Raw genomic sequence first — 20389 nt, forward strand, 5'->3', positions numbered from 1 at the left:
CTGGATATGTGCATTATATTCCACATCCAGTTTCCTTTCTGAGAGAGAAAAAGAGGCAGAGGGAGAGTGAACTTTTAAAACATTAATTTTTAAAATAATCTATGCATATTTCTCTTCCATCACTTAAAAAATGCCTAGATATTATTTTACTGAGAAATAATACTCTGTAGTGGTAAAAACAATTAGAAGTCAAGTTTTAAGCTTAGCATGTGGCATTAACTAGTAATATCAGCTTGAAAAATTATTTAATATGTTTCATTTCTCCCACATGTAAAGTGAAGAGGGATAAACTAAATGATCTCAAAGACCCTTTCCAAATTTCCAATACCTCATAAAATAGAAAGGAAAATACTTAAAGGTTATCTCCAACTCTAAATCATGGAGGATGCAACTGTTGTTGTTTGCTTGTTTGTTTCCATTGTTTTTTTTAAATTAAATACCAATGGGGAGAGATAAGACATATCAGTTACAGGACTTAAAAGCTCAGACCCTGCCCTTGAAAAATTTGCCATTTGGGGTTTCTGATAAGGCTACTAAATTTATGTGAAGCCAACATAAGCCCAAATGAAAGTTGGAAATGACATAGCTAAATATCATTAAACAAACTGTGTTCTTTATTAGATATGAGAAGTAAATATCAAGCATTTAAAGGAACAAGTTGTGGAAGTAAAAGATTAAAACAACTTTAAAAAAAAAAAGAAAATGCTTTAAGACTGCAACAGAATCCAAACTCGAACTAGTTAAAAACAAAACAGGTCAATAAGTGAAATGCCAAATGTGGGATATGTCTTTTCTGAAGTAGTTTTCATTTACTGTTATAGAAAGATGAAGCCTCAGAGCAAATGTCTTAGACCTAAATCTGGCCAAACTTGTCTGAAGTCAGTTCTTTTCAGTGGCTGTTGGCTCCAGTAATCTAAATCAAATGAGACCTGATGCTGTCTTGGTTGCCACTTGACATTCATTAAAAGAACAATGTGACTGCAAACTCTCTTGGGAACATAGAGAAATATGTCTTTTTTGAACCAATGCCTGTGATGCTTTTAATGCCAAAGAAACTGAGCAAGACAAGAGATTAGAGACCAATTCAATAGTTTATTAAATGGAGAGAAATATTGGGACCAATGGATCCATAGTTGATCCCAGGGCTGGACGAGACTATCATCTCAAAGAGTCCAGCCCAGAGCATTGGGACAGCAAGCTTTTTATAGAATAACGAGAACAATGACATAGTCAGGGAGGCACCTAGATGAGGATGACCTAATGATGAGGGAGGTTACTGATAGTCTAATGACATCTAAAATGGATAAACCTTTATCTTGTCAAACATTAAGAAGGAATGTCTATAAAACCTTTATCTCAAACATTAGGAGGGAAAGGTTATAACCTAAGGCAGAATAATTAAATAGGACAATTGGAGAAATTGGGTCATGACATTAAAAAGGGAACTTTGGCACAACATGCTGACTTAGACCGAAATTCACACAAAGGTGTTGAAGGGCAGAATATTGGAAGATGTCAGGTGTAGTGCTCACTTCATGCAGAGGAGCCATTCTGCAAAATTATCTTAGTGAACCTGGAAAGCAACCAATCAGAATCTTCATCTAAAAATTGTTTCAGCCTTTTTTCTTTACACAATAGTATATGTATATGTATATGAGATACTAGGTATAGCAGTGATATGATCTATGATATGGGGTTTGGCCCCAGATGATTGCAGGCACCAAAAGTTAGGTCATGTGAAGAATTTACAATGGCCATTATCTTTGGCAAAAGGTAGATTTATTTAGGGGAACAGATTTCAGACAAAATAAAGGGATACAATAGACACTGGGAGTGGTAAATATTAAATATAAGTGCCAGAGCATATGAAGTTCCTCAGTTGGAACTCATAATTACCCAGTAGAAAGGGAGCATCCCAGGAGGTTGGGTCATGCTTTTAGGTGGTAGGCTAAATCTTGAAGATACTTAGTACCCTAAAAGAGTTAGCTGTAAGGAGGAGTAGGAAGCATAGTAAAGTTAGGGGAAATATCACAAAGGGGAAGAATGGTAAGGAGAAAGACACTTCGAGGCAGAGTGCCATGGTGGACTGACCCATAGGAAGGTAGCAACCATAGGATGGCCCACAAGTAGATTTTATATTTTTGTGCTAACTTTGCAGGATAAGTCTTATTTATTTAGCAGCATCTTGCTAGATCAATTACCTTTATGAAAAAACAAAATTTTTATTGTTTTTTCTCATTTTTACAATATATGTGCACGTATTCACACACACACATACAGAGACAGACAGAAAAAGAGAAAGAGAGAGAGAGACTCTGGACTACCATCCTGAAGGGTGGGACCATGGAGATAAACTGATTTCTCACAAAGCTTTTGGCCGGCTTACCATTCAGGGCCACAGCTGCAGTGTAGTAGGTTATTTACAACTGTAAGAAACAAAGTATCTTATCAAGAACTCTTCAGACTCATCTGAATTCAGGAAAGATTTATTTTACATTCTAGCAAGAATGGGTGCCTAGGTGAGAAGATACACCTTTGAAACTCCAAAGGCAGTATTTTATTTCCTATGCTAAAGCACAAGTCTCTCCCCTAATTCCCCATTAATTGGTTGTTACGGAATCTACTTGAATTTCCAGTCCTCATTATGTAGCCTGCCACTCTCCCCAAAGAGCTTACATTTGAAAAGAGGAAGATAACAGTGGAGGACTAGGACAAAGAACAAAAAAATTCTTTTCAAATCTCAGGCCACCACCTCTGATTACAAAAGTCCCTGTCCCCAAGGAGCTTACATTCTTCTGGGGGAAGATAACCTCCACCTTTAATTATTATTTGATGTCCTTGTGGGTTTTAGTTTTCTAATTTAAGTTTCTTTCTCCAATTTAATTTTCATAACTGTGGAAAACAAATCCGTTAATGACTCAGTGAAAATTGTGAGGTCATATTTTCTTCCCTGATTTAGAATTTCTGATTCTTCCTCTTAGGATTTTAAACTTTCAACATTTGCATACAGATACTTAGGAATTTTTTTTTTTTTAATTACTAGCTACTCTCTTGGACTTTGTTTCTTCTTGTTCTTGGTGGAAAATAAAAGTTATAAAATGTATAAGATGGAGGCACCATGGTTAGATAACAATTGTTTTGAAATATATATGGAGATTTTGGTGGACTACTAACTCAATAAAGGCTTCCAGTGTGGTTCTGTAGCTGAAAAAGCTAATATGATTTTGGGCTGTGTTACAAAGGGCAAAGCTTTTAGGTATAGAAAGGCTAGAATGCCACTGTACTCTTTTCAGATTTTTTTATGCCTTTTTCAGATTTTTATGGAGTAAAGATCAAGGTTCCATTTTTGAAGGGCACTTCATAGCATTTTATTTTTTTTGCAATTACATGTAAAGATAGTTGTTTTCAGCATTAATTTTTGTCAGATTTTGAGTTCCAAAGTTTTGTCCCTCTTTCCTTTCCCTCTCCCATTCCCAAGAAAGCAAGAAATCTGATATAAACTATATATGTACAATCATGTTAAATATATTTCCAAATCATATTGTGAAAGAAGAATCAGAACAAAAAGGAAAAATTACAAGAAAAAAAATTAAAAAAGGAAAATAGTATGCATTCAGATTCCATAGTTCTTTGGATGTAGAAGACATTTTCTATCAAAAATCTTTTAGAATTTTCTTGGATTACTGTATTGCTAAAAAGAGCTAAGCCTATTATAGTTGATTATCACACAATATTGCTTTTACTCTGTACAATATCCTCACTTCTTTCAACATCAATTCATATAAGTCTTTCAAGGTTTTTCTGAAATCTGCCTGTTCATCATTTCTTATAACACAATAGTATTTTAGTACATTCATAAACCACAATTTGTTCAGCCATTCCCCAAATGATGAGCAGTCCCTCAATTTCCAAATCTTTGCCACAACAAAGAGTTGCTATAAATATTTTTGTACATGTGGGTCTTTTTCCCTTTTTTAATGATCTCTTAGGGATATAGACCTAGTAGTGATATTGCTGTATTAAAGGGTATATTATATTCCTGGTTCCAAAATGCTCTTCAGAATAGTTGAATGAGTTCAAAACTCTACCAGCAACATTAGTATTAATATTACCTGCAATATTTATCATTTTCTTTTTCTGTCTTATTGATCAATCTGATAGATGTGAGGTGAGTACCATGGTTTTTGGAGAAGGAAATGGTAAAACACTCTAATATCTTTCCTATAACAAAATAAAACAGGACAAAAAAAAAAAATCCCTAAATTGATCACAAAGAGTTGGGCATAACTTAAATGACTGAAAAACAACAGCACCATGATTTAAGGAAATTGATAAGCTGGACTGGATAGGTTCCAAATGGGAATAAACCAAGATAATGAAGAGGCTTGAGTACATGTCATATGAATACTGTTTGAAGGAATTGGCTATATTAAGCTTGGACTAAGTAGATAAGTGGGGAGAATAGACATGATATCTGTTTTAGAAGTATTTAAAGGAAGGATGTCATTTGGAAGAGCCTTTAGATTGCTCAAAGGGCAGAATGAGGAGCAATGGGTAGAAATTGAAAAGAGATACATTTAGTCTGTACATCAGAAAACTTTCTAATAAATACAGCTATCAAAAGTATAATGTCCTGCCTTGAGAGATAACGAGCTTCCCCTTGTAATGCCGAAGAAACTGAGGCAAGATAGACATTAGAAATTTTTAATATTTTATTTGAGAAGGAGAGATTGTGCTGGGGGCAAAACAGGGTCCATGTTGTCCCCGGGACTGAATAAGTCTCAACGTATCCAGCGTGAATGTGAGTTTCCATGAAATATATACACATGGCTCTAAGCAACTGGGATAGACCAAGGCAAGGAGCTGGAATCTGAGTACTGAGAGCAGGAACTGACCATCACTCTGGTTCTGATAGGGTAGGGGTTGAGGACCATAAATTCTTGATAACTTAAGAGGAGTTAGGAGCCAGGAATTCTGAACTTAGAGGATACCAATTAGTTATCTGAGATAGGACATCTAGAGTTTTATGACACTTTTGGAATGTCAGAGTGGCCACTTATAGCCCTAATTATCTCAATACTAATGGTCAGGAAGGGGGTTTGCAACCAGGAGGATTGAGGCAGAACAATTCAAGGAACTGAGGCAGAACAATTCGGGGAAACTGAGACAGGGTAGTTAGGGAAACTGAGGCAGGACAATTAAGGAAACTGAGACAGGGCAATAAAAGGGAACTGTGACACAACATTCCACATTCTCTTCTGAATATTGAAATCATTGAATTATCTTCCCTTAGATACCTGGAAGATCTCAGCACTGTAATTGACCAATCCTATGTGAAGCAAATAAACCAAAATACAACTAGAAAAATGCAAGGACTTATAGCAAAGACAAGTCTCTCCCTGACAACCTCAGAGTTAATAGCAGTACAAAGGCTTCCTGTTGCAAACATGCCAGGTCCTCTGTAGTTCTGGAGTACCATCTCAGCCAGGGAATCCAGTTTGAGCTGGGCAGTTTACTGTGAGTTAGGTAATCTTCAATCATTTGTGCACTTAACTCTGCCTCTGCTTATAGTAGGAGTAGCAGTGCTCAAGATAATTGTGCTGCCCTGGCAGGGGGTGGGAGGAGTGGGGAGGAGGGGGGAGTCCTGCACACACCCTAAGGCTGTCAGAGTCTCAAAAAAGGGAAGGGCAAGGCCTAGAGTAGCTCCTACCTGTCCCTGCTTAGAAGAACAGACAGGAACTGCTACTAGGATACAGGAAAGATCCAGATTTATCTGAACTGGTGAGATGGGGGTAGGGCAGAAGTACCTAAAGCAAAGTGAACAGAAAATTAGGGGTTCCCATTCTTTTAGGTATTTTGAGAAAAATTCACCAGTTTCCCTAAATCCCTATTTCTTCCTCCCCACTTTTTTTTTCCACCAAAAGGAATCATCCAAAGAAAAGCAAATAAGTTGTCAAATAATCATTCCACATATAAATCTCAAGAGTGAATTAAAGTTCCTATACATAATAGACTAGTACAGTGGGAGTTTCCTAAAAATCCCTTAAATAATTACATGTCATGAAGGAGACATAGTGATCAAGTAGATAATGCAGATACATATTATAAACATCCTTAACAGCAACAGTTACCCTATTTTAACAATTTCCATCCCAATATATATGTGTGTGTGTGTGTGTGTGTGTGAGTGTAAATATATATGTAATTGTACCATATATATTATATTTATTCATTCATTAATTTAACTATGTTAAGCGTAGAGACAATGGTGTTCCATTTAAATATACAGTATAATAGCATAAATGGTTTACTCCATGTCAGTTGCTTTGTATTGATGACAATTAGCATTCCTGTTGAAGAAAGAGCAAAACAGAGACAGACAGACAGACACACACACAGACACACACACACACACACACACACACACACACACACCACACAGAGAGAAAAAGAAAGAGAACAGAGACAAAAAAAGAGAAAGAAACAGAGAACCTCAATATTAGTTCTAGAGGCTAAGGAAATCACATTGTAGTGAACTAATTATAATAATAACAAATAACAAAATAACAAATTAAGTATTATAAGTGAAAGCTGGAAATGTAGATATGGTTACATGAAATGACTATAGTTTAAATTAATTGTTTATGTGTCATAGAACATCTATTTGATTTATTCTAAAATTTGGTTATACTAATGTTAGAGATTATTACAGAATAAAGATCATTTTCAAGAGAAAATATATGTGAAAGTAATAATATAATATCCTTACCTTCTAATTTTAACTACATTAGACATATTTATGCAAATACCTTAAATTTTATCCAATCAAAATTGTCCATTGTGGTCCCCTCTATCACATAATTAGTCATGAACTCTTTTTATTTGCAGGTCTGAAAGGTAAATTTTCTTACTTTTTTTTTTTTTTTGAAAATGATGGCTATCTTCTATTGTGTCTAAATCATATCTAATATATAGTTTGAGATGTTGGTCTATATTTCATGTCTGTGAAACTGCTTTCCAGTTTTCTTAGCATCCCCCTCTCATCCCTAACTCCAAATAGTGACTCTTTCCATCTCTCACTGGAAGTTTTAGATTTCCTAAATACTAGAGTACTGTATTCATTTCTTTTTGTTTCTTATATATCTGATCTGTTTCATTAATTGACATCTCTATGCTTTAACCAACATGAAATCATCTTAATGATTTGTTTTATGGTATAATTTGAAATCTGGTACTGATAGAACTTCCCCTTTCTTCCATTAAAATTAAAATAGAAAACAATTTGGGGTATAAAGCTTCTAAGTAATAATTTAATAGTAACGACTGACAGGTTACCATTAAGTCAGCTCAATTAATTCCTCAATAATTAGTGACAAAATGACAGAGCTTATTTTTATAACAGAAAAGAGAAAGAAACAAAAAAACTACAGCAGTCTTAGAAAACATGTTTTGAACATAATTCCATTGGACAAGGCAGGTCATCTGACGAATTCATTTTCTCCTAGTCTTTCTTAACCCAAATTCATCCTGTGTCTATCAACCTGCCTGTCAAAGTGAGGTTGCCTTAGGAATATGCTCTGTACCTGTAGTATTTTGTAACTAAAAGTTTACTTAAAGAGGCATGTAATATGAACTAAGATGGGGAAACTGGAACTTGTGGTTTGTAGTTAACTGTCAACTCCTCCTTTTTCTCTCATTCTCCAACTGGGAAATCCAAGTATATTCAATTTATACTTGACCTCTTCCTGCTCAAGCTAAAAAAAAAAATTGGGGAGGGCAAGGAAGTTTATCTGAGGAACTTAATCTTTAGCCCATCCTCTTTTTCCAACTGCCAGAAAGGGAAAGATAAATAGCCTTTTTAAAAGACTTTCAATCCTCTGATTATGCTTATTCCTTCAATTTCTTTCTTGTTTTATTGCTGTATCTTAGCATTTAATGGGCTATGTTAAATAATAGTTGTAATAATGGAATGCTTGCTTTATCTCTGATCATTTTAGAAAGAACTTTTAATTTTTCTTGGTTATATATAAAATATTCATTCTTGGTTTTAGTTAGATTCCTATATATCTTAGTGTATTTTTTACAGAGATTTTTTAAAGCATGAACAAAAATTACTTTTTTCAAATTTTTTTTTAGTATTTATTGTTTTTAATGTGTTTTTCATTATTTGACTGACTGATATTGATAGACTTATATTTATAGTCTTCCTTATTTTGAACCAATTTTTTATTCCTGATATAAACCCAACCATTTGGAAAATGTATACTATTTCTAATATCTTGTTGTAGCATATTAACAATATTCTTTTTTTTTTTTAAACTGAAGCAATTGGGGTTAAGTGACTTGCCCAGGATAACATAGCTAGGCAGTGTTAAATGTCTGAGACCAGATTTGAAATCAGGTCCTCCTGACTTCAGGGCTGGTGCTCTATCCACTGCACCACCTAGCTGCCCCAGGCAATATTTTATTTAAATTTTAAAAATTATTGTTGATTCTCACCTCTTGATAAGTACACAAAATTGACAGTAATCACTCTTTTTCTAGAGATTGTATTCTTGTTTATTATTTGTTTAGGCATTCAAGGAGAAACTAAGATGCTAAAATTTAAAATTATAGAAATATGGAAGGAATATGATATTTTGATTAATTCTACTTTCAGCTCCTTGTGGAGGACAGTACACTGGATCAGAAGGGGTAGTTTTGTCGCCAAATTATCCACACAATTACACAGCTGGTCAGATGTGCCATTATTCAATAACTGTACCAAAGGAATTTGGTAAGAATTTCCTTTTGTATACTTTTTAAATTTATAATTATCTCTATTTTTGTGTTAACTTGCCCTACTTTTGAACAAATATTTCTCCTAGAGGAACTTGGATTGTATCTGCTACGGTATATAGATGAAAAATATGAAAATAAAAATGAAGTCACCTATATTTCTGAGACATTCTATTTATTTGCCTCTAACTTTCCCCAAAGGATGCTTTCTTTATATACTGGTTTAGAAAATATAGCAAGGATATGTCAGGGTATGGATTATATTGTAGTTCAGACAATTTTAGGTTAATTTATTTCCCCTATTAGATGTAGAAAAAGTAACTCTTATTAGTTTTTTTTTTTCCTTGATTGTCCTCATGAATTACTCTTTCACTTCTTTAAATTCATAGTTATCTATTTCGGAAGGGAGACTTGTGAGAAAGCTAGAAAAAACACTACTGCTAACAATAACACTTAGAAAGAAAGGAGAACAGCTAGAATTTTTATATCACTTTTTAAGTTTTGTAAAGCACTTTCCATACATTATCTCATGTGATAGGTAACAAGCGTTTATTTAATGACTACTATGCACAAGTAACTATGCTAAGTGCTTTATAAATATTATCTGATTTTATCCTCACAGCAATTCTGTAAGGTAGATGTTATTATCATTTCAACTTTATAGATAAAGAAATTGAGACAATCAGGACACAGGGTCATATTTATTTATTTATTTATTTTTCTTTTCTTCTTCTTTTTTTGTTGTTGTTGAGGCAATTGGAGTTAGGTGGCTTGCCCAAGGTCACATAGCCAGGAAGTGTTAAGTGTCTAAGGTGATATTTGAACTCAGGTCCTCCTGACTTCAGGGCTCCTGCTCTATCCACTAGTCCAACTAGCTGCCTCATATATATATATATATATATATATATATATATATATATATATATATATATATATTTAGTAAATTCCTGAGGACACATTTTAACTCAGATTTTTCTAACTTAGTCCAGGGGTCTATACACTGAAATAGCTAGCTTAGTCCATGAAACATTCAGATATGATCTGCTTTGATCTCCCCCTCAGTTTATGAGCATAGTTTTGTTTTATTTTGTTTTGTTTTTTGTCATACACACTTTCACAAACCCATAAACAAAGCTAATGGTAATATTTTTAATGTTTTCAAAGGCTGTCTGTGTCTAAGAGTTGATTAGACAAGAACAAATAAGAAAGTAAGAACAACAATTATATGGCAAAATTCTTCAGTTAGAATATACTGTAGAGAACTGTGCTGCAAGAGACAGCTTGCAATTTCAAAAGATCTGGGTTCAATTTCTGCCTTTGATGATGATAGTAATGTCTGTGTACCTGGGTGCATGTCACTTAACTTCTCAATGACAAAATAGAATTTGAGTTGAAAAACAGTTTTTTCTCTGTACTGATGGAATGACTTTTCTTGTGGAGAGTTCTTCAGTTTTATACCAATTAAAATCATAGTCTTGGAGCCTTCCATCTCAATTCTACCTGTCATTCCCACTGAACCTTCCAAAAAATAATAATAATACTGCTTTGTGGTGATATTTTAGATAATATGATAGAGATTATCCACTGGCATTTATTAACCATTTAAAAATACAGAGAAATCAAGAGAGAGACACAGAGAGGCAAGAACAAATTATATCCTTTTTTTAGGTTCATGGTGCTCTGTCCCTCTTCTATACAATGCAAATGATGCATCTTCTGAAAGGATAAGATTGTTCTAAAGTGGCAATCATAAATACCCAATTCTCAAGGACTTTTAAAATTTTATTTGAGCAGGCAGGTAATGCATAAAAATATCAATAGTAATACAATATAATGCTCTAAATACCAGATGCATGCTATGATTAATGCTATAAGAATTCAGAGAAGGAAGAGATTACAGTGGGCAATGCTTCTTAATATATTTTAATAATGTATCATAGATATGTATTTTTCCTCTTGTATTCTAGCTTTTTTTTTTCTTTTGCTACAAATAGCATTTTATTTCTTAGGAAAACCAATTATATAACTATATTGGGCCTTTTAAATAGTTGTTTTTATATATGTTAAATATATTATAAAAATATCATTAAAATATTTTATTTTATTTGCTTTTAATAACTAGATTGCTCCAATACACTAATAAATTCTGGCTGTATTAAAACATTATGATCTCTTGCACAACTTATGCTATTTATGTTAAAAAACAAACCTGTATTGCAGATTATCTTCAGCAGGGTGTTCTACTTTAGTTTGCTTTGGTTATTTTACCTAATCAAAAGTAGGTCTTGTACAGGTCATTTTTTTCTTTGGTTTATAGTTTCAGACAGAGATATATGTTATTTTATCATGTGAGGTCTATTATACTTATCAAATACCTGCTTAAAGGGAACCACTTTGTATTACATACATAGACTTTTTCTGTTCCTAATATCCTGAGTTTAAAAAAAAAAAATCCCTTCAAACTGCTTTCTTTTTTTTATTTTTTAATGATACTCCTTTGTTCAAAAATAAAGTGAAAACTCCACTAAGTTCTTAAATTCCTGAATCACTACCTTTCCCTAGATCTCATGACCTTTACCTGTGCATCAGATGAAACACTGAAAGAAAGTTTTTGGCAGGAGACTGTGCTAGTTCTGTGCTTAATTACTCTGCTGGGCTCTCCCTGCCTTCCTAATGAATAGGAAATTTTAACATGGAATGAAGCCCTTTGCTGAAGTCATTATGCTGGCAGCCTTTTAGCACTTCTCAGGCTGTTTTTTCCTGAACATTTTAGATACAATTAATAATGACTCGTTTTTGAACATTCCAAGCATTATGGCTATCCTACATATGGAAATAAAATCAATAAAAGATGAGAACATAAACATTTCCATAAAGCTAATGCATTAAAATATTCAAATGTTTGCACCAAATAAATTACTTTCTGAAAATAAATAGCTTACCCTGTAAGATAAATAGTCTCATTGGGAATATTTATTACTTTACTATTTTCAAGGCTTTTAAAATCTTAATGATACCTAAAAATATTATTCATTTAAAGTTGCACAACTTAAATCAGAACTCTCGTAGCTTTAGCTTTTTATATATGATGTAGATATAGAAATCTGCTAACAGTTGCCTTTATTTCTCAAATATGTCTAGCAGTTATGAATCACTCATATGTCTACATATGTTACCTTTAATGGAAAATTAATGAAAAAGGAATTAGAAATTATGTCCTCCACCTTAACCTAAGGAGAAGAATCAGATACATTTATTCCATCTATTTTGATTATTAAGTTCTTAGATATGACTCCATGATTTTTTTTCCCTAGAAAAACTTGAGGATAGGTAGGATGCAGGGGTCCTCAAACTACTGCCCACGGGCCAGATTCGGCAGCTGAGGACATTTATCCCCCTCATCCAGGGCTATGAAGTTTCTTTATTTAAAGGCCCACAAAACAAAGTTTTTGTTTTTACTATAGTCTGTCCCTTCAGCAGTCTGAGGGACAGTGAACTGGCCCCCTATTTAAAAAGTTTGAGGACCCCTGATATAGAATGGTAAACTTGGAGTCAATAAATGTGTTCAAATGTGCCCTCAGACACTTAATAGCTCTGTTACCCAGAGGAATTCAAATAACCTCTAGCTATCTTGGTTTTCTCATATGTAAAATAGTATCTACCTTAAAGAGTTATTGTGAGGATAAAATGAGAAAATTTTATAATTGCTTTCAAACTTTAACATACTCTATACTTGTAAACAATGGTAATTTTAATATGTATCAAAAGATGAACTTAACCAGGTGACATTTGTGTTAAGTTGGTTTAAAGAGTAAGTTTTAAAAATGCTCTTACAATTCTAAAAATAAAAAAGGTAGGCATTAATCACTGAGAAAATTGTTCAAGCCTTTATTTTTAAGTCAATTTAAGAGGCATTTATTGAAACTCTATCATACATTCAACAAGAGTCATAGTTTGAGCAAAACTTTTGTAAATTGTTTTCTGTTCAAATAAATATATTGGATGATATTTTTGACACTGGGTTTTATTAATTTATTATTTTCATGATTTTTAAATATTTTATATTATATATGCTTATATATAATATATTTAATAAACAAATATATTATATATTTTATATTTTTAAAGACAATATTCAGCTTAAACTTCTGAGTTAGCTTATAGAAAGTGTCCTTGTTTGTTTGTAAACAAAGGACATTATAGACTACAAAATTATTGATATCTCATAGAATGATAATAAAGGAACTAAAAACAAAACCTAGATTTATTTTGCTGAGGTTTTGCTAAATGTTCTGTGAATATAGCCTGTGAAGCTTGAACTCCTTCCATGATTGAGATGATCCTTATTTCTTTTCTTCATGCTTCTATTCAATGTTCTACTCAAGACAACTCTGTCACTGGTTTCCCATGATTTCATATTCATTTTTGCAATAAGATATAATCTTCAAAAGGTTTTCATACTAGAATTCATAATTATATTCTTTGCCAGAGAAAAGCATTTTTTCTGTTATAAATATTAATTGCAGTTAACTAAGCTACAAGTCTTGGCACACTAAAAAAATTATATATATTAGCTTGAAGGAAACAAAAATGTTAAGTAAAGATGCATAATATTTAATGGTAATGCTTGTCTTTCAGTCTTAGAAATATATTTAATCCATCCTCCCCTTTTGTTAAGGAAATCTAGTTTCAGAAATATAACTAGGGTATGGAGTATGAAGCTTTGTTCCAAGGTGTAAACTATTAAGGGTACAGCACAGTGCCTAAAACTTAGCATGTAATAGTACTTAATAAATGCGTATAGGCTAACTAAAGCATTTGTGATCCTTTATATGATACAAACAATAAAGCTAATTATCCAGTTAGCAAAAATTATTAAAAATATAAAACTAACAAATGACTCACCTTTTCCACACCATACCAAAGATTAATAGTAGCTCTAGTAACTCTCACCTGTGGTGGCAATTTGGTTTGCATGATCCTCTTGCTCATGGAGTTTGCAATCAAATTAAAATAATTTGAAAGCTTTTTTTCTCCTGCAATTTCATTGTTGGTGCTGCCATCAGTAAAATTTCTGGGTTAGGGATCTGCCCAACTTGTTAAGTAGTTCTACCAATTCTTTACTATATTGTCATGATTTTATTCTATTTTGTGCTTTATTTTGATATCCATTCTGCCGCTCCATTCCTGCATCCCAAATTCAGGTCTAGGAACAAAGTTATTACCTATATCCCTCCATTTTCCTTCCAAATTGTCAGAAACAAGGAAACTCAGTTTCTATGGTAGAAATTACACTGCTTCTTTGAATGTACATACTTTAAAAGGATACTATTGCAGTAATTTTTTTAAATTTTATTTGTTCTTAATTAAGCACACTATTCTTTCATATATATATTATATCTAACATATTATCCTGTTTCAGACAAATAATCCATGCAAATTATTTAGATTTTATTTTTCTTCAAAATTGAACTTTCACTTATTGATAAGAAGGGGAAAAATAATTATTAGGCTGCTTTGGAATACCAATTGTTTTTCTTTAAAAAAAATAAAAAGTCATTGATTTTATTTTAAAAATAATTTCAAAGTTACATATTGTATTAGCTCGGTATATAATTCATGTGCTTCTATGATAAAGAACAGTAATGCAATTATATTTTTCTGTCATTTGTATTTTGGGTCCTGGGTATATAACATAATATGCATATTTGTTATAAATGTAAATTTATTACTGTGTTCAGAAATGAATTTTGCTTCATTAGTATATATGAAATGATTTCAAATATTGTTGCATTTTCTTGTCACATTTGTGGGTGCAACTCAAATGACTTAGGAAGACACTAATATTCAGTGGAAAAATAACTACAATAAAAATAATTACAGGTTTGATATTGAGATAATTATTGTATAATAGTATATTATATAAAAGCCAATTACATTTGAGTATGTTTTGGTTAAATCTAACTTTGAATCTATAATCAGTTGACTTGAGTTTGAGTTGCAGCTGTCTTGTATTTATAGCCTAAATGACCTTGAGGAACTCAGCTATAAAATATCATTAATATGATATTTTACTGGATCTGCTTTTTCTCACTTTTTAAATCAGAAGCCCCCAAGTCTCACTTATCTATGACTTATGCTATTTATCTCTATCCTCACAATCTAAAGACTGAAAAATTCTTGGAATACTTCTAAAATTGGTAAAGTAACCACTGCAACTCTGAATCTTCTCTCTTGATCCAGTACCACAATTAAGCTTTGGTGCCTCAAGAATCTATAATTTGGTCAGTGTGAGAGCTTTATGACTTCAAAGATAATCTTTAGTTCTTGTAGCTGAAATACTCATTATCCTGGAACCTATCTAAACTTGGGCTGGCAATTAGTTAACAGACATAATGTTAATCAACATTTCCATATTCAAATTCTTTCAGTTTGGTACAAGTGTGTGCTTTAGTTTCCATAAAAAAAAAAAAAAATGACAGAGAAAGATTTTGATGAAGATTAACTCCAAAGTTAAAAAAATTAAATTAATCTCTACTAATTTTATATTTATAAATGTGGCATGTGTACTTCTAGTAAGTGTCAAATGTGGAAAAAAATCCAATTGATTAATTTATAAGCATCTAAGTAAAACTTCTTTTATTTATTTTTTAAAGCATAAAACAGTTTATGACTCTTTTGTTTATATGATATTTGTTAAACTAAGGATCCAAGAGGAAATCAACAATTTGCAGAAATTTAATTTCATGTTAACATGTTATTTATTGTTTATTTTTGAATGGAGGTTTTCTCATTTTTCTCATTATTTTGCAGTTGTGTTTGGGCAGTTTGCCTATTTTCAGACAGCCCTGAATGATTTGGCTGAATTATTTGATGGAGCACATCCACAGGCCAGACTTCTAAGCTCACTTTCTGGTTTCCATTCAGGTAAAGAAGTCACAAAGACACTTTGGAGAACATAACAGGAAATGGAAATTTCAAAATGTAGGCATGAGTTAATAGCTTTAAGGAAAAGGCAGAGGGAGATACAAAGTAATTGCTTGGTTTTAACTGCCAGTTTAACATTTTGGAGATTTTACTTCATTTTTTTCTATTTTCTCTCATAATTAATTTTTCATTTAGACTGCATTTATTACACAGTTTCAATGTGCTAGTAACTGTGTTGGGCAGTAGGAACACAAAGTCAAAAATGAAATAGTGTCTTCCATCAAAGGGAATATATTCTAATGAAGGAGGAGTGTACACATATATTAGTATGTACAAAATATAGTGTATATCAAATAAAAATAACGTCAATATTTTTAGAAGGGAGAATGTGGAATGGTTTCATGAAAAATGTGGCATGTGAGTTGAAACTTGAAAGAAATATACATACATATATATATATATATATTTACTATATGTAAGGGATTGTACTAGGTGTTGATAAAATGTGTATGTGTTTTTTCAAAAATAGGATTTCACATTACTTAATTATAGAAATTTACATTCACTTCAGATAAGTACATTTAACTGATGTATTTGCAAAGCTGATAAAAAAGGGTAGGTATGCTCTCAGAGACAAAACTAAATTGTGTAACAAAGAACAAGAGTGATAATTTACTATAACTTTCAAACCCTGGACTTCCTCTTTCCAGCCAGCAACATTTGTTGTGTTCAAATAAAATTTAGATAGCTATTTGTTTGGACAACTTTAAAGACTGGGAGTGGGGTAAGAGAATTACAAAAAACTTTTTGTAATGTCTTTAAATCTCTTAGAGTATTGGGAATTCTAAGAAAGGTTGTGGATAGTATAAAAAAAGTGCTCACAATAAAAGTTTTAAGTTGTTTCTTTCTAGATGAAATAAGCTCTGAATGATTCTTCAAAAATACAATTTGTAGAAGATTATTTTCAGCTAATTGGGAAAAAACCTCTACAAATGCTTATATTTCATAAAAAGTCATCATTTCATAAAGAGTAAAGTATTTTAATTCCAAAGTGTACAAAATGTTTTAAACCTGGCTTACCCCCCCCCAAAAAAAATGTATTTTAGTGGTAAAACCTGGGGGAAAATTATTAAAAAGCTATCAATATAATAGTGAGATTGAAAACACAGCCAGTTATTTTCTTAGGAATCATTGCAGAAATTTTATTATATGCCAGAGATTGGTATATTTTCTGGATTCTCTGATATATAGATATAGATAGGTATGTACACACACACACACACACACACACACACACACATATATATACAGATTTAAAAAAAAAAAATTTCCCTCTATTTATTTGCAGGAGAAACACTGCCTTTGGCCACATCCAATCAAATTCTATTGCGGTTCAGTGCAAAAAGTGGTGCATCTGCCAGGGGATTCCATTTTGTTTACCAAGGTAAATTTAGCATAAAATTTAACTTGAGTCTATTGCTTGTATACTGAGGGGAAGTACAGACTACTAGAGAGTGCCCTGGACTGGAATTTGGCAATTTCTCAAGTCTGGCATTGGCCAGCTAATTGTATATATTCAGGAAAATATTTTTCCTATCTTAGTAATTGTTAGAAATTCTTCTACCTTAGTTTAGTCATTATAAAATTAGAACATTGGACTAATGATCTCTCAGGTTCCTTCCAGCTCTAAATGTTATTATTCTGTGAATATTATGTTATCACTTTTTATTAGTGGTATCTGTATGAAATGTAGTAGGAAAAGTTTTTGTTAAATACCTATGGAATTCAGAACACCAACAAAAATTTCAGTTATAAAATTAGCAATTAATATACATATACATAGTCGAAGTTTCATTCACATAAGTAAAATATGCTTAGGAAAATCAGAGTGTTGATTTTGAATCAATTGTTTGAAAACTTAATTTTAAAACAAATATAAATATTGATTTTAATTTTAGTAACATAGCTAAAGTTTCATTTATCTAGCATCACTAGAGATAGGATAAGTTTTCCAGAAAAATGAAGCGTACCTCTTCAAACATTATTTTTCTCCCTAGTTAATTTTTATGTAACTCATTCTAAAATGTCTCTGGATTTTACTTTTCTGTTAACTCAAGATCATTATTATGAACATAACCACTATTTTATGGGAGAATTTATTTTTATTTATTTTTTGTTTCATTTATATTATTTTCCTGTATATCAGCAGTCACAATTTCTTCTGCCAATGTGCCTATCACAAACAGCCTCCCCTACTTTCTTCTGCTTTGCTGCTTCTATCCTCTTATGACTTGAGAAACCAGATAAATTAGAAAAAAATTATATTATGTTCAAGCCAGTGAATCCTTGAGTTAGAGGATAAAGAATAATGCGTTTCTTCCTACCCTTGCCACTTCATTTCAGGCCTTGTAACAACTATTTTGGACACTTAAACTAATTTTTCACATTCTTCCAAGCTTAAAGCTATTACAAAAAGAGTTCATTCCTTCTGTAAGCATTTATTAATCACCTGCTATGTGTGAAACATTTAAATAGATGCTAAAGGAATATAAAGTTTAATTAATCAATAACAAACATTTGTTAAGTATTTACTCTATGCTAAAAGATAAAAATAAGGAAAAGAAAAATAAAAGGAAAAAATACAAATAATCCCTGTTCTCAAAGAATGCCTAAGAATGGAGAAGATATCATTAAAGCAAAATACATACATCATAAATAGTAAATAGAAAGACAGTGACCATTGACAAGAAAACTCAAGTCACTGGGGATATTGAAAAGTCTCCCAAAGAAAGTGACTGATTTTTAAATGAAGTCAGAAATGTCAGGAGGCAGAAATAAGGAAGAACATTCAGACCATGGGGATGAAATGGCAGTCAGTATAAAAGTTCTGATAGAATAGAGATAGAATGTTCCAAGTGAGAACCAGTAGTAATCTGGCTAATATCTCTGGATAGCAGAAGAGATATGATAGTATAAATGAAGGAAAAAATAAGCCCAGAGAAGTAGGAAGAGGCTAAATTGTGATTGGTCTTAAATATCAAGTCTTAAATATCTTCATATTTGATCATAGAGGTAATAAGAAGTCACTGAAATTTATTCCCTAGCAGAGATGACATAGTCAAGACTATATTTTAGGAAAATCACTTTGACAGCAGTGTGGAGGATGAAATGGAATTGGGAGACCTTTCAGGTAGGAAGATCACTTTGAATGCTTTTAGAATAGTCCAGCAGAGTGATGGTGATAAATGTCGGAGAAACTGAGGCAAGATGAGAGATTAGAGTTTTTAATATTTTATTTGAGTGGGAGAGATTGTCTGGGGCCAAAACAGGATCCATGTTGATCCCAGCAGACTGAATGGGACTTGAGTCTCAAAGCATTCAGTAAAAAGTGAAGAATTCCAGATATTTTTTAGAGGGCTCCAGTGATCAAAAGAGACAAAGGCAGGGAGGAAGAGGGTAGGGCACTGGTGAGTGGACCATAAATTCTGACATGTTGGGGTGAGGACCATACATTCTTGATAACTTAGGAGGACCTAGGAGCCAGGATGTCTGAAATAGAAGATCTCCCCTTTATCTGAGATTAAACATTTACAATTTATAACCCTAAAGTAGCCAGCCCTAAATTATATCAGTCCTAATGGTCAAGAAGGTGGGTTGCAACCAGGGGAATTGAGGCAGAACAATTTAGGGAAACTGAGGTAGAACAATTCAGGGAAACTGAGGCAGAACAATTAAAGGAAACTGGCATAACAGTGAGAGTGTGAATTAGGATGGGTATATTAATAGAAAGGAGAGCAATTACATGGACTAAAAGGAAGACACATTGTAATTAGCAGTTACAAAGTGACTATGATGATGAGTCAGGTAAGTGTTAGAATTCAGTCATTCAAAAGACATTTGTTAAATGTTTACTATGTGCTAGATACTGCTCTAAATGCTAGCTACAAAAAGAAAAATTAAAAAAAAAGTTTTTACCTTCAAGCAGTCTGCATTCTAATATGACAAAAGCCATGGGGAAGCAGGCCGAAGAGGGAAATGATGGTAAAGAAATTAAGGAAACAAATTTACATTACATTCTAGAACATTGGTTATAACAATAGAAGTTAGGACAATAATTTGTAGGAGAAGAAGGCTTAAGGGAAATCGCATAAGTTTGTTTTAAAATAAGAAAGTCATTAATATGTTTGTAATGTGGCTTATATAAATGCTGAGAATCCTGATCTTTGGCTTCTCTCACAGTTGAACTCTTTAGAGCTATTTTGTTCTCATTTATGGGGTATGTAATAAGTTATCCTTTAGCATAGTTGACTTTCTGTTTGACATTTTGTAGAGCTGTGTGTAGTCTCCTTGGCAGATGGTACACACACTCTGCCACTAACTGATTCAGACATTGTAAAAATAAGAAAAGTTCAACATTTTCCAAATCTTTAGAAGTTGACAGGTCCTCCACCAGTTAAAGGAGGGAAAGAACAGACAAGGAGATCTGGCCAAGGCAAAAAACTAAGGCTTTTTCTTTCCCCTTCAGATAATACTTTCTTAGGAGATTCAGGTAGAACTTCATACTCACTCCAATTTCTCAAATGAATATTTTTATAATTTCTTAATAATTTATAGGTGACCACTCTATCCCCACATCTATTGGGATATGACCAACTTTCCCAGTCTATTAAAACAGAGTTTCTGC

At 32.5% G+C, this 20389-nt stretch overlaps 1 protein-coding gene across 1 annotated transcript in view; it reads left to right on the top strand.

Moving 5' to 3' along the window:
* The window catches only part of CSMD1 (CUB and Sushi multiple domains 1), a 2716069-nt gene that overhangs the window by 2311411 nt on the left and 384269 nt on the right, over positions 1-20389 (top strand). The window contains exons 31-33 of the mRNA XM_051975995.1: positions 8660-8776; positions 15592-15705; positions 17054-17149. Of these exons, the coding sequence (XP_051831955.1) occupies positions 8660-8776; positions 15592-15705; positions 17054-17149 (327 nt within the window). The remainder of the gene's footprint in view (positions 1-8659; positions 8777-15591; positions 15706-17053; positions 17150-20389) is intronic.

This window comes from Antechinus flavipes, chromosome 2 (genome assembly GCF_016432865.1).
Source record: "Antechinus flavipes isolate AdamAnt ecotype Samford, QLD, Australia chromosome 2, AdamAnt_v2, whole genome shotgun sequence".
In the NCBI taxonomy this organism is placed as follows: domain Eukaryota; kingdom Metazoa; phylum Chordata; class Mammalia; order Dasyuromorphia; family Dasyuridae; genus Antechinus; species Antechinus flavipes.